Source organism: Protopterus annectens, chromosome 6.part1 (genome assembly GCF_019279795.1).
Source record: "Protopterus annectens isolate FY-2018-M chromosome 6.part1, PAN1.0, whole genome shotgun sequence".
NCBI lineage: Eukaryota > Metazoa > Chordata > Ceratodontiformes > Protopteridae > Protopterus > Protopterus annectens.
This window is the reverse complement of record NC_056738.1, coordinates 441,110,131-441,123,779: the sequence shown is the minus strand read 5'-3', so window position 1 is coordinate 441,123,779 and position 13,649 is coordinate 441,110,131. Positions and strand designations below refer to the sequence as shown.

At 36.3% G+C, this 13,649-nt stretch overlaps 1 protein-coding gene across 2 annotated transcripts in view; it reads right to left on the bottom strand.

The window, feature by feature from the left end:
* SPEG (striated muscle enriched protein kinase) overlaps positions 1-13,649 on the bottom strand; it is a 2,687,905-nt gene that overhangs the window by 1,013,425 nt on the left and 1,660,831 nt on the right. For both annotated transcript variants that reach the window (XM_044075871.1, XM_044075873.1), the window contains one exon: positions 10,686-10,900. In XM_044075871.1, coding sequence (XP_043931806.1) covers positions 10,686-10,900 — 215 coding nt within the window. The remainder of the gene's footprint in view (positions 1-10,685; positions 10,901-13,649) is intronic.

Genomic DNA, 13,649 nt, shown 5'->3' with positions numbered 1-13,649 from the left:
TAGAGCTTATTTTTCACTGTGAAGGCTGTGTATTTGCTTAATAAGCAGTTTACTTTCAAGCATGTTATGCAGTCAGTGTTTATGCATAATTAAATTTAAAAAATAGTGCACAGATTTTTAAGGTAAATTTCACTGCAAACTGTGTGTGGTAGTTTATTGAACTTCTGCCATCATGAGTGTTATTTCATGCATAAGGATGATAAGTTGCTTGTATTTTCGGCTTTTCCCGGTTAGGGGTCACCGCAACGGAACTCCGGTCCGTTAATGATTGGCAGTCAATTTTTATGGTGTTGAGTTGCCAGCCCAACGCCCAACCTTCAGCAAAGGCACACCCATTAACGCGTGTCTTTTGGAGGCCACTTGACCGCAGTGAAGACATGCAGACTCTGCATAGGAGGCACTCGAGCCGAGAATCAAACAGGAGAATCTCTTGCTGGGAAGTCAACAACACTACCACTGTACCACCGCAGAATAAGGATGATAAGTGAACTTTGTAAATACATAGCTTAAAATTCATGTTTTGTTTATGCTATACAAACAATATTGGATTTAATTATACTATGTCTGTCTCCAGCACACTTTTTTATTTTGTTTGTTTGCAGTTATGACTTGTATTTATCATCATTATGTTTTGGAACCACTTTAATGTAATGCCTTCTGTGTATATGTATAATCAAATTTAAAACAGCCTGTGAGCTTTTTGCTTATTGGAAGTAGACAGGCATTTACTACAACTTTAATGTAATGTCACTGATTTGCATGCAAAACGAACCTATAAAATAGAGTGCTGGCTCTTTGGCATTAGATGTTAAAATCCACCAGGAGCTGATCGTTGGGCTGGTAGGAGTGTGTGTGTGTCTCTCTCTATGTGTGTGTGTTTGTGTGTGTGTGTCTCTCTCTATGTGTGTGTGTGTGTGTGTGTGTGTGTGTGTGTGTGTGTGTGTGTGTGTGTGTGTGTGTGTGTGTGTGTGTGTGTGTGTGTGTGTGTGTGTGTGATTTAATAGGTGATATAGTATGCACAGCGTGGATGGATAGATAGTATTTATAGCATGCTAAGGTCCGACACATCTACAGGAACTTTCAGCTTTATTTTACAATTTATGTATAAAGTTACATAAAACTTTTAATACACTGCAGATGTGGCATATCCGTATTTCACCCAAACAGTTACTAACCTAAGATCTGTACATAGGAGACAGACAACAGTGTAAGAATTTTGATATTTACTTGATTTGGCTGCTTAAGGAGGGTACATTATTTCATATCTGGTAAGTGATTGAAAACGCATACAAAAATAAAAAGCCTAATCTTTTGGTGTGCCTCCTAGTAACCCCCAGACTTCACCTTCTAAGCATGTGTACTATTCACATTGATGTGCTTTATATGTGCTATTCACATTGATGTGATTTATATGTACTATTCACACTGATGTGATTTATATGTACTATTCACAATGATGTGATTTATATGTACTATTCACATTTATGTGATTTATGGTTTTGAAAGCCAGAGTTTGTTTGGATAAGTAGAGGACTTGCAAAGTTTGACATTTGTCTGTCATTGTTAGAATGTTTTGCTACACTGTTGAGAGCTCATGTATGAAGATGTTGTGGGTCTGATTTGCACTTGTTTAGAGACCGTATTACACTCGATGTAAGAAAACAGCAAGTTAGGTAGCGATCACTGTGGATTAATATATACTGACAGACAACTGGGCACACATGAAGCACAGAAATGTAGGACTTCGGGGGGGGAGTAGATTTAAAAGTCTGAATATACATGAATGTGCTGGTGACTGAAGCTTGAGGCATAGTTCATTTGTATTTTAAGGTGGAAATGTTGGCCTGACAAAGGCCTAAGCAAAAAAAAGGAAGTGAAAACAAGTATGAAAAGGAGAGGTCCCTAAGGTACTTGTGATGTGGTGTATCACTGAGGTACTTGTGATTTGGTGTATACCTGAGGTACTTGTGATGTGGTGTATCCCTGAGGTACTTGTGCTGTGGTGTATCACTGAGGTACTTGTGATGTGGGGTATCACTGAGGTACTTGTGATGTGGGGTATCACTGAGGTACTTGTGATGTGGGGTATCACTGAGGTACTTGGAATGTGGTGTATTGAATAGGGCAAAGAAGAGTTTTCTGAAAGTGTAAGTAGTGGAAGGAATATGATCTGGAAAAGCATCAGTAGATACTAAGAAAAGCATGAATAATGGCCAGTAATAAAATCGAATAAAGAAGTTAAGTAGTCAAAAGATACAGCTTTACTGCTTCTTACATTACGGTAGACAAAAGAAAGAAAAACAAAGGGTGACATTATGACACTGGCTGTGCAGAGCAAAGAAAGAAAGCAGAAATCAGAAGTTCTAAACAAAGACTGTTCTGTATACACATTGTAAAAGGAAAGGGATGGGCTGGATATATTTTGTTTCCTTATTATCTGCTTTTGTTTACTAATTTCAGGGTTTGACCCTGGAGACTACAGTGATGGTATAGAAAAAATTAAAGCAAAGTAACAGTTCATTTCAACATGGGCAGAGGCATGACATTCGGTACAATACAGGGTTCTGAGAACTCAGTAGTACTATTCAGAGATTGCTGCTGCATTTTATTTTTAGCTGACCTAAGTGCTATTGCCCAGTGACAAACCTGGAACACATATAAGAATGCAGGTCATCACTGGACAAGTCACCTGAAGAGGTAAAATACTCACTAAATAGTTCATTTAAGCACAGATTATCCAGGTCTAGTTAGGGATTTATGTGTCTATGCACAGAGCTGGTTGTCCTGCATATATATTTTAACATAATTTAACAAAAGAGCTTTTACCTTGCTTCGACTAAACGTGAGTAGTTTTGGTGTGGACCTTGCCATTCTTCAACTTCCTTTAATAGGACATCAAGGGGGACATGATAGAAAGGGGGCCAGGAGCACAAGTAAATACAGTTGTAGGAAGTGATATTTAAATATTAAACAGTAGTGGTGCAATGTCTTGGTATGGGCTTTATGTTCTATATAGATGCAGCTGTAAGAATAACAGTTGCCTCATAAACCAGCAGTGCATTGGGAGTATATTAAAGTCAAGAGGACTAGGATGTAAGTGTGCACACACCAGTTTAATTTAACCTTATTCTTTGTGATTTCTACCATCAGCATAAGAATAACCAGTCTATTTTCAATAAATAGTGAAAAAACTTGAGGTTTCAATGAGATAGCCATTTTAATAATCAGTACTGGTGGACTGTAGAAGTTTGAGTAGACTTTTATGATGGACATTTTCTGAATTGGGCAGTTTTGTCATTATTGGTGCATGCATTTTGTTTCATTGTTTACTGGAAAATGTTCAAAACAATAAATTTAAAAGCCCTCTAACAAGTGTACTGTATTGTACAAGGAATATAATTCAATACAATCAGGAAGGTGTATCAAAGAGTACGTGCATGTTTCACGTGCAAGGGGCCTATGATTTAAAAACAGCCCTAGGTTAATCTTTATCTGCCACTGGAAAAATGTATTTTCTTTGAATGTGGGTTTCAATGCTGTTTCAATGAATGTGAGTTTCAAGGGCAGAGAAGTTTTAATGCTAAGTCTGTTTTCATTGTGAGACTGCAATGCTTTGTTTAGCAGCTGTCTTGGTGTTTGTGCTGTAAAATGCAAAATAAAACTTTCAAATGAAGTCCAAATCATCATAGAAGTAAAGCAGTATGCACATTAGTGTTTATGGTAAATGTAGTGAAATAGCCAAGTAATGGATCATTGGAATGGCTGCAGGGGGGAGGCTCCATTCGACCATGTTGTGAGGGGGAAGGGTGGCAAACTCATACAGCCCCAGCTGAACTATACCTCCCAACTGCCCAGATTTTCAAAGAATTAATAGATTTTTGCTTGGTATTTTTGATTTGTTCCTCAAAGAATTTGTGTTTTTCTGGCAAATCATTTAGGAATTAAGTCACTAAATAATGACACACTGAGTTTCAGACTTCATAACCTTCAGAAAAATGCATGCTAAAGTAAGACCTGTTATTCTATCAACTGTCTTAGTTTATACAAGAGCAATTTTTAGTACTGTTTATATGTTTCTCCAATATAGTTGGCCTTGTCCAGATTTATTGTATTAACATGCTGAGAGGTACATGCAAATAAATTGCTTTATAAAATTAGGCATAGCCAAACCTCTCAACTGTCCCTGATTTTGGCTCAAAATGTTGGTCTTCCCCGTAATAATCCCTCTGCAAAATAGCAATTTTGGAAGAAATCATGGAGGGTTTACAATTAAGAAATAACTGTAATAATCTAGATTACTTTTATTTCAGAAATGCATGTAGAATATTTTATTTTGTCAGCTGCTCAAGTTAGCAGTACAAATAAGTGTCCCTTCTTTGACAGGTTCCCAGCTGTATTGTGTGGCTATTTTATATTTTTGCATCACATTTTTGGTCCATTTTTCATAAAATTGTTTATTTTTTGGCAAATTAGTGACAAATCATTAAAGACTGAAGTTAGAAAATAATGGCAGACATTTGAGTTTCAGATTTCATACCCTTCAGAAAATTCATACTAATGCAAGACCTATTCTATTATCATTCTAAGTTTATAAGAGCAATATTTAAAATATTTTTGGGGCTTTGTCCCACTTCTATGTATGGCTTTGTCCAGATTTCTTGCTCTGAGGTTGAGAGGTATGACAAATGTGTCAAGGCCATCATAGTCAGCCAGAGACATTTCAAATTGTGACACTTGTTGCACCCCACTCCCCCATGTAGTAACTCTGGATGTGTCCAAGCAAGGCAAGGAGTAGTTATGCAGTGTAAATGTGCAGAGTATCCCCCCATCCAAGGTAGGCACAAGTACTACAGTGGCTTTTCATCTGTCCTTGATTTTGCAGAATGGTCTGGTTTGTCATATGTTTGTACTGTTGATTTATGCTTATTACTCAAAGTGCCTGTTGCTCTGTGTTTAAGTAACAATGCTTTAATGAACGTCATCGGGTAAGCGTGTCTGAGATCGTAAGATGCAAGTAAGCTTTAATAAGCATACTGTTAAAGAACTGCCAACACTGAAAGCCTTTCTGTTGTTGCCATGCAGAGAATACTTAACTAGATAATGTATAAGCCTTGGGTATTGAAATGCATATGACAGTATTTGTAATAAAGGACAGGATTGCATTATTTTAAGAAGCTCATTACACTTGTTGGAGACTTCCAGTCATCTCTGCAGGCTTTACCCGTAAACTAAACAGAATGCCAATCATGTGTGGTCCATTTCCTGCACAGTAATTCTTTAAGCAATGTATCTTGAGCTTGTTTCTTGTTTGCTTTTCATTTTTTACTTTGATCATGTTTTCCCCATGAAACAAGTGGATAGTTGTCAGGCAGCAGGTCTTTTCTGGATAAAAAACATTTTTACAAGTGGGGGCATCACAGCGATTTCTACTTTCAGTTTCAGCGTATTACTTGGTACTTTAATAAAGCTGAATATAAATTATAATTAGAACTGCAGTGCAAGGAGAAGTGGTTTGAGTTGAGTGCTGCTTGTTTTTCTTATACTTGATTATGACTGGCATTCCAGTAATGTATTTAAAATGTAATTTATTTTTTCATGCCTCACAACCCGTTTGTTTCCATCTAGCTATTAAGCTGTCATGCAGCCAATGCACTGAATTATTTTTATTCTTCCACACTTCATTTTGTCTTGATTGGACTCTCATAATGACGGTTTGGCACCCGGGGCAGCATATTTAATTAAATTTATTTTTTTGTGGTTTTGAGCATAGCTCCCCCCCTTTCTAGTTGACCACACCCCTTCCCATTGACCCCACCCATTCGGCTGTCTCATGCAGCCCCCCTTTGATTTGAAGTCACCAGCCGCCACTGCATGTATGACTTGTAATGTTCATCCCTGAGGGACATGCAGAGAAACATTTTGGATCTTTCCATGCATGTGCCAAATACAAGAAAGACTCTGGTCCTAACTGGAATTCTACCTTAACCAGAATGATACCTAAATGCAAAGATAAAATAATTGTCTTCAACAACTGGATAAATGGTTGGGGTCATTCTAGAGACATCTAGTACATGCTTGTCTGAGATGAGATGGTAGACAGCTCAACTTGCTTCACACCTCTCATTCTATGGCTTCAGTTTATTGGCCAAAGTTCTTCTTGTCCCCAGGGTGCCTTTTAAGACAGAGTCCATCTACTGCATATTCCAGTATACAGAAAATTCAAATTCAAACTATCATGGTTGCTTTTCTCAATGGAAGACATTTCAAAAAACAAACTGCCTGCTCTTGATGCTGTCCTGCAACTTATACATCCATGTTTGTGCCGTAAATGAAATGTAGTTTCACTCCTTACATGGATTTAGAACGTATCATGCATTCAGGTCGGAGTTAAAATGAGGTAGTCTTCCACGTTTCAAAAAGAAAGGCAGGTTACCAATCCAGTAAAAGTTGGAGTTATCAAATAAGAACCAGCAAAAAAATAAAGAAGCTCTGACTACCACAGCATAAAAAAATTAATAAATAAATAAAACAAAATGATAAAACAAGGTAAGCACTTTCACAGCCATTCAGTGCTTCATCAGACCTAAACTCAATTCAAAACTTCTATTTAAATGGTAGAAATAAAACTTTACATCCAATCATAACAATTCATTGAACAAAATATTTTACATATCTTGCAATCAACAGCTTGCACTTCACTTCTATCCATTCATAAAAGCAAACAGATTGCGCAGACTAGTCTCCAATCAAAATACAAAAGGTCTTAGATCTTGACCTGACACATATTCATTCATTGTGTTGTAGGGAGACCTTTTGGCAACTGAAACTAAACTCTTCCCAGCCACCAGGGTTGAATGAATATGTGTCAATCATACCCCATTTAGTGAATAGAGCTAAGTTATAAACTTTCACAGATGTGATGGAGTGTTTACATTATCCACTCTTAATGCATTTATTTTTAATTCATATTTCCTTTATTTTCTTGTTAAAACATTGGATAAAAATTACTTGAACTTAATTGGGTTCAAACATTACATAAATATTGCTTAAAGCATTTTAGATTTCATTCTGTAATTTTACATTACACTTTTAAAAGTGTTCAATTTGTCATTTTTACTAGATTTTATGTGTGTGTAGCACTTTAAATGTTTTGGCATCTTTTATGAATGGATTTTATTTAAAAAGGGTCTATTATAATGTACTTAGTTTTTTCACTTGAAAAAGCCCTGCATTTGAGTCAGGGTGAAAGCGCTTGTGATATTTGAATAAATCTACTTGACTGCAATCCTTGTTTTTGCCTGGATCGTTTTTCCTGACTGTGGTGTTTCAGTAACGGTCCTCTGCTTGGTATTTACTCTATTCTAAAACCCGACAATGGATAAAAATGTATAGACATGTCATACTATGTTTACAAAGACCGCATGCTAGACAGGTAAAAGTATCTTTATGTTCAGATGTTAATCATAAGCAAGCATCACGTCTCTTATAACAAAGTTGACTTTTAAAGATAAATTATTCCTGAAGGAAAATTTAGGTTCAAAACTCACTAGGAAAATTTAGGTTCAAAACTCACTACTTTCTTAATATCTGAATTGGACATTAAAATGGGCCAATTCTTATTAATAATGTCATATACAAAATTCCCATCGCTCAAATATGTTAACAGCATTCTAGGACCACTGTTTTGAGAAAGTGAGCTTTATCAATTACATCTGGACAACTGGTATTAGGGAAGTATGGTTTCACTGTCATACTTCATAAGGCCCACACTTTTCGAATAATATCATCTATTACTCTTGAGGTAAGACCCCTGTCTAAAAATCAGACTTCATATTCTCAAATACAGCTTGTAAATCAAAATAATTCTTATGAAGTCTCATAACCTGAGAAATTGACAAGAACATTGTGTGATATGTGCCTGGGATGCATACTCTTCTTATGTAATATAGTGCTCTTTTTACATGGTTTCTTATATAAAGCCATACTAAAACCACTGAATGCATCCTTATTCACAGTGACATCCAAAACGTCAATAGTATTTGATGAAAATTTATAACTGAACTTCAAAAATGCAGTCGTACTGTGCATATACCAACTCTAAAGCTTCTGTGGAGTATCATTCTAAACAAAGAACATATCATCCACAAATTGCATATAATACTTAATAGCAGAGGCAAATGGAATAGCTTTTAAAATTTGCTCATATTCGCAATAAGTTAGGAGAACATTAATGCAATTGTTCGCACAAGATCTGCCCAAGGCAACTCTTACTTTTTGTAAGTAAACATCTTTACCAAAAATAAATACATTGTCCTCAAGTATTAATTCTAATAATGCACAAATAAGTTCAACGTTGGAATTGAAGCAATCAGTATGCCTTAAGAGAAAAAAATCTTACATTATCAACTCCTTTCAAGTTAGGAATCACAGTAAAGCACAAGTGATATCAAGAGTGACTAATATACAATACCATTTATATAAATTCTCTAAAAATTCCTTAGTGTCATTCAATACAGTATGGACACTCTCAAGAACAGGTCATAGTGTCTTTTCAATATAAATAGATAGGGGTTCAGTCAACTACCCTCTAGTAGATAAAATAGGATGCATAAGAGGGTTTAATTGATCTTTCTGCATTTTAGGTAGCATCCATACGGAACCGGAATGACTGGATGGTCAATAATAAAATACTCAAAAAGTTATTGTGTGATCATACATATTAACAGATCATATACAAGAAAGTGCACTCTGTTAATCAGACCCTTAACCTGATATCTAAACAGAGGCATATAGGATGTGTCATCATTTAATATTTCTTGCATCTTCTCAACATAAAAATGTCTGTCCATAATCACCAAACACCCACCTTTATCAGCTGGTTGGATTTCTAATGAGAAATTAATACATAGTTCTCTCAGAGCTTTCTGCTCTCTTAAAAAAAAAGATTATAACATGAAATTTTGTGTCTTTTAAACAAAGATTCCCTTATTTGTTCTTCACATAAACTCCAAAAAGCATCAAGGGTGAAGGTGGTGTGAATGTACTAGGTTTCTTAAACATTCTGTAATTTGAATCTTGTCGGGGAAGAGCAAATTGTAAAGAGATATTTCTAGCAAACAATTTCAAGTCTATGATGAGATTTGTTAATTCTGACCACTTCACTGGGAACAAAAGTCAGCCTTTTGTTTAACTAACTCATTTGTTCTTCAGAAAGAACAGTAGAAGAAATATTGAAGATCAAATTATTTGATGTCTGTTCCTTGTAATCATCCCTGTGCCTCTGTTGCTGTAGGACTGTAGACGTATGGATGTACGATTTTACTTCTACCCCTGAGATAATTGTATATTATATTAGCTTTGTTAACTATGACAGCTCAAGATCTAAGTCCTTTTATATTTTGATTGGAGACTAGTCTGAATAATCTGACTGATTGTTTTTATGAATCGATAGAGGCGCCCACACTTGATTGGAAGAAATGTAAAATATTTTGTTCAATGAATTGTTATGATTGGATGTATACAGTTTTATTACTATCATTTAAATAGTTAGAAATTTTGAATTGATTTTAGGTCTGATGAAGCAGCAAATGGCCGTTAAAGCACTTACCTTGTTTTATTATTTTGTTTTATTTATTTAATAAAAAATTTTAAGCTGTGGTAGTCGGAGCTTTGTGATTTTCTTGCTAGTGTTCCATGTTTGCAGAAACCATATCATGCCCATGCAGAGTCCCCAATGCACATATATTGAACTCCTTGAACTCCAAACCACTCTAAACAAAACAAATTATCAATTTATACCCTGATATATGACATCTATCATGTCCCCAAGTGACCACAGGATATTCCTAAATGTACCCACTGAACTACGTTAATGATGAGTGATTTTAAATAACCATCAATAGACTGATCAAAAACTGGTTATGGCCAAAGATTCTTGGACTTAATAAATAACATCAAAGCTGTTGTCTTCACCAACATTGTCCACATATGTACCACATATGTATAGTTTCTCCTTCTAAACATTTTAATGTTTGTTCTGCATGCCAGTTATTGTTGTGTTCTTCTCTAGTCTCTATGCCTGGATCATGGCTGGAAAGTGTTGTTGGACCAGCTGACCTACTCAGTTATTAAACAGTAAATAAATAAACTTGCTGATCTGAAGTAGTCTGGAATTCAATCCAATGAAAAAATTAAAATGCAATTTTCCTTTCAGGGGGACATGCCTTGATGCACCCTCAATCTGGGGGAAAGACCCCACTCCCTGAACTTACATGTACTAACTCAACAGTTTCACAAACATAAAGAATCACTGGTGTCATAGATCTAAAAACTACACTAAGAGTCTTGTCCTATGGAAAACAGTGATCAGGGCATTCAATAGCAGTGATCTGAATTCACAAAGATGGTACTTAGCACAGTTTTATTCAACAACAAGGTGCAGGGAAGCCTACAAAAACTCTGTCTCACAGTTTTAGGATCTAAAGTTCAGACCTGGTCACTGTGTGTGTGTGTGTGTGTGTGTGTGTGTGTGTGTGTGTGTGTGTGTGTGTGTGTGTGTGTGTGTGTGTGTGTGTGTGTGTGTGTGTGTGTGTGTCTGTGTGTGTGTCCATCAGACTTCTAGCTCACTCATTATGTAATGAGTTCTATCCAATGGTGTTTCTCAAAATCGACATTCTATGCCTTACCTCAAATGTAGGCGCTGCTTTAAAACATATTTCAATGGGACTCTTGGGACTGAGTTCAGGTAAGTCTTGAAATTTAAATGCTGGCTCTGACCGATAAGGTGACCCGCCGAAATCCATTCCTTCTTCAAGAGGACTTAGATACTCTTCATCAGATGTGATCGGACTGCTGAGTTCCATTGGAACACCTAAGTATCCTCGATGTTCTGACACTATTTCTGTTTTAAATTAGAAACATTTATATGGTTATTTTAGTTATTTCCATTGTACAACTTCAATAGAAGAAACAATCAGCCTAAGAGCTAGCATAACATCTCAGGAATTTAGAATATACACATTTATATGGTAATCATGTAGTATCTAACAGGTCACACAGTGCAGCATATACATAGTTAGATGACAAAACTATCAGCTGATGGTATCAAAATTATTTTAAGTGTCTTTTTTCAGCAAGTTCTGCTAGATAATACTTTTAGCAGGTTGCTATGCTTCTATAGCACTTGAAAGGTTAATATTCGTAGTCAATACTTCTGCTATCCACATGGTTCTAGTCACATATTGTATAACTGACGCTACATCAAGTGCCTTATTTTTCTTCAATATTCAGACAGCAAGATATCTGGCAATGATCTAACAGGCCAATGGTTAGCCGGTTACACAGAATGGCAACAGAATTAATGACAAAAGATTTGCCTCCAGTCAATGCAATTGTTAAGATTACTGAGAGTCTTACTGAATACATTCAACCGAGTTCTCAAAGACAGGAGCCATTGCTTAACCCTGAGAGCATCTGATGCCATTCATTGTTGACAAAATTGGGTGGTGTGGACTGACAGAAGCTGCACTGCACATGCCTTTGTTAATATCTAAAGTTGGAGGCAATTTAAGTGTCCCAAAAATGTTTTGTTCCTGGTTTACATATTATAGAATACTTTCATGCATTGTTAACATTGTTAAAATGATTTCTCATAAATACAAGAAAAAAAAACAGAAAAGAAACAAAATCTCTTCTATTTTATTGTTCTCTCCCCTTCTATTTCCAAAGTCTACCACGTCTTGGTGGCCCTCCTCCTCGTCAAAGAACAAGGGAGACAAGTCACAGGCTTCCATAAATGAGACTATCTTGACAGCAGGGCAGGCTTCTCCTTTTTGACTTGTCCCTAACCCGATGTCCTGCACTCAGCATGAAATATCATCAATGCAATTTGTGTGCACATGTTATCATGTGCGTACCCTTCTCTGACAATAGTCTGCCTGTGCTTCCTCTCTACTTTTTGTGGGCTTGAGGTACAGTCTGAGCTTTCACTTGGGGCCTGTACCCACACAGAAAATTTACAATCACCCAGGCTAGCCTCTCATTTTCACCCCAGGGGTTAACACCTATCCTAATTTACACAGGACAGGGCAGCTCCTAGTTGAGTAGTTGTGTCTTCTGAAGAAACATGAACATGGCAAATGTCCTGAGATCTCTTAAGTTTTCTTGAATGGATATATAAAATGATTATTTTCTATCAAAGTACTGTGATATTATATAAAATAACAGAAACAACTCAAACTCTGCAAAAGTGAGATTTATTTTAGCAAACAAATGAAGTATATTCCTTAGCACTGGTTGTTGATGTAGTTTTCCTAGAAAAAAAGAAGTTATGTATTTATGATAATGTTCCATCTGTGTTGTCGATCTTCATTTATCCTTGACATAAGGGTCTAATTTTCGAACATCAGAACTGACTCAGCCATTACTATAGCCCACAAGAACCAAAAACTTCTGGAGCTTAAGTCCTAAACAGAATACTCTTCTCCAATTTACCTCCGATCGAGTTTTCAGAAAGACAGATCATAAAATAATCCTAATAACACTTTTATGGAGACCATCTGATGTCATATATGAAAACATGTACTACTAGGACCAGAATTCATTCCACCAGGAGGTCTGAATGGAAGGGGGATAGAGGGTAAGGAGTCAAGGATAAATTAAAATCGACAACACAGATGGAACATTATGGTAAGTACATAACTTCTTTATCTGATGTTGTCAATATTCATTTATTCCTTGACATATGGGAGAGAGTCCCCAGTAAACTTACATCTTGGGAGGACTCACAGAAAGATATTCCTGAGCAAACAGAACCAAAAGATGCTCTTCCCCTAGAGACCAAATCCAATTTGTAATGAGTAATAAAAATATGTGGGGAAGCCCATGTTGCAGCTGCACAAATATCATCCACGGAAGCCTTGAAATGAAAAACTGCTGAAGTACCTATGGTTCTAGTAGAGTGTGCCCTGACAGGACCAGACAATTCAACTTTCCTCTTGTTGTATATGATGGATATACAATCTTTCAGATAAGGTAACCTTGGATACAGGCTTACCATTTCTGATATTTGAAAAGGAGATGAACAGTTGGTCAGATGTTCTAATGAAGAGAGAAATGCAATTGTCTATGAACATCCAACAAATGCAAGGAGTATTCACCTTTGTTTGAGAAACTGGGAAAGAATACTGGTAAATTGATTGTCTGATGGATATTTGTTTCTGACACCACCGTTGGCAGAAAAGAAGCGTTTGTTCTCAAGAAAACCCTGTCTTTGTGAAATATCAAATATGGTGGTTTGCAAGATAGGGCATGAATTTCTGAAATTCTTCTGGCAGAAGTAATCACTACATGAAAAATAGTTTTCCAAGATAAGAATTTCATGTCGCAGTTGGCAGCAGGCTCAAAGGGGGAATGTACTATTGTCTGTACTGCTAAGTTGAGAACCCACAGTGCAAACTGATCCTTATATGAGGTTATAACAACAAGGTCCCTTTTAAGAATGCTTTGCAAAGTTTATGAGAAATGAATGAATATTTTTTGAACCCGTTATGAAAATCTGAAATAGCCACTAGCTGAGCCCTAATAGTAGAGAAAGAGGCTTCTTCTTTAAAGAGTGATGCTAAAAATTCTAAGATTTTGTCTATAGGAGC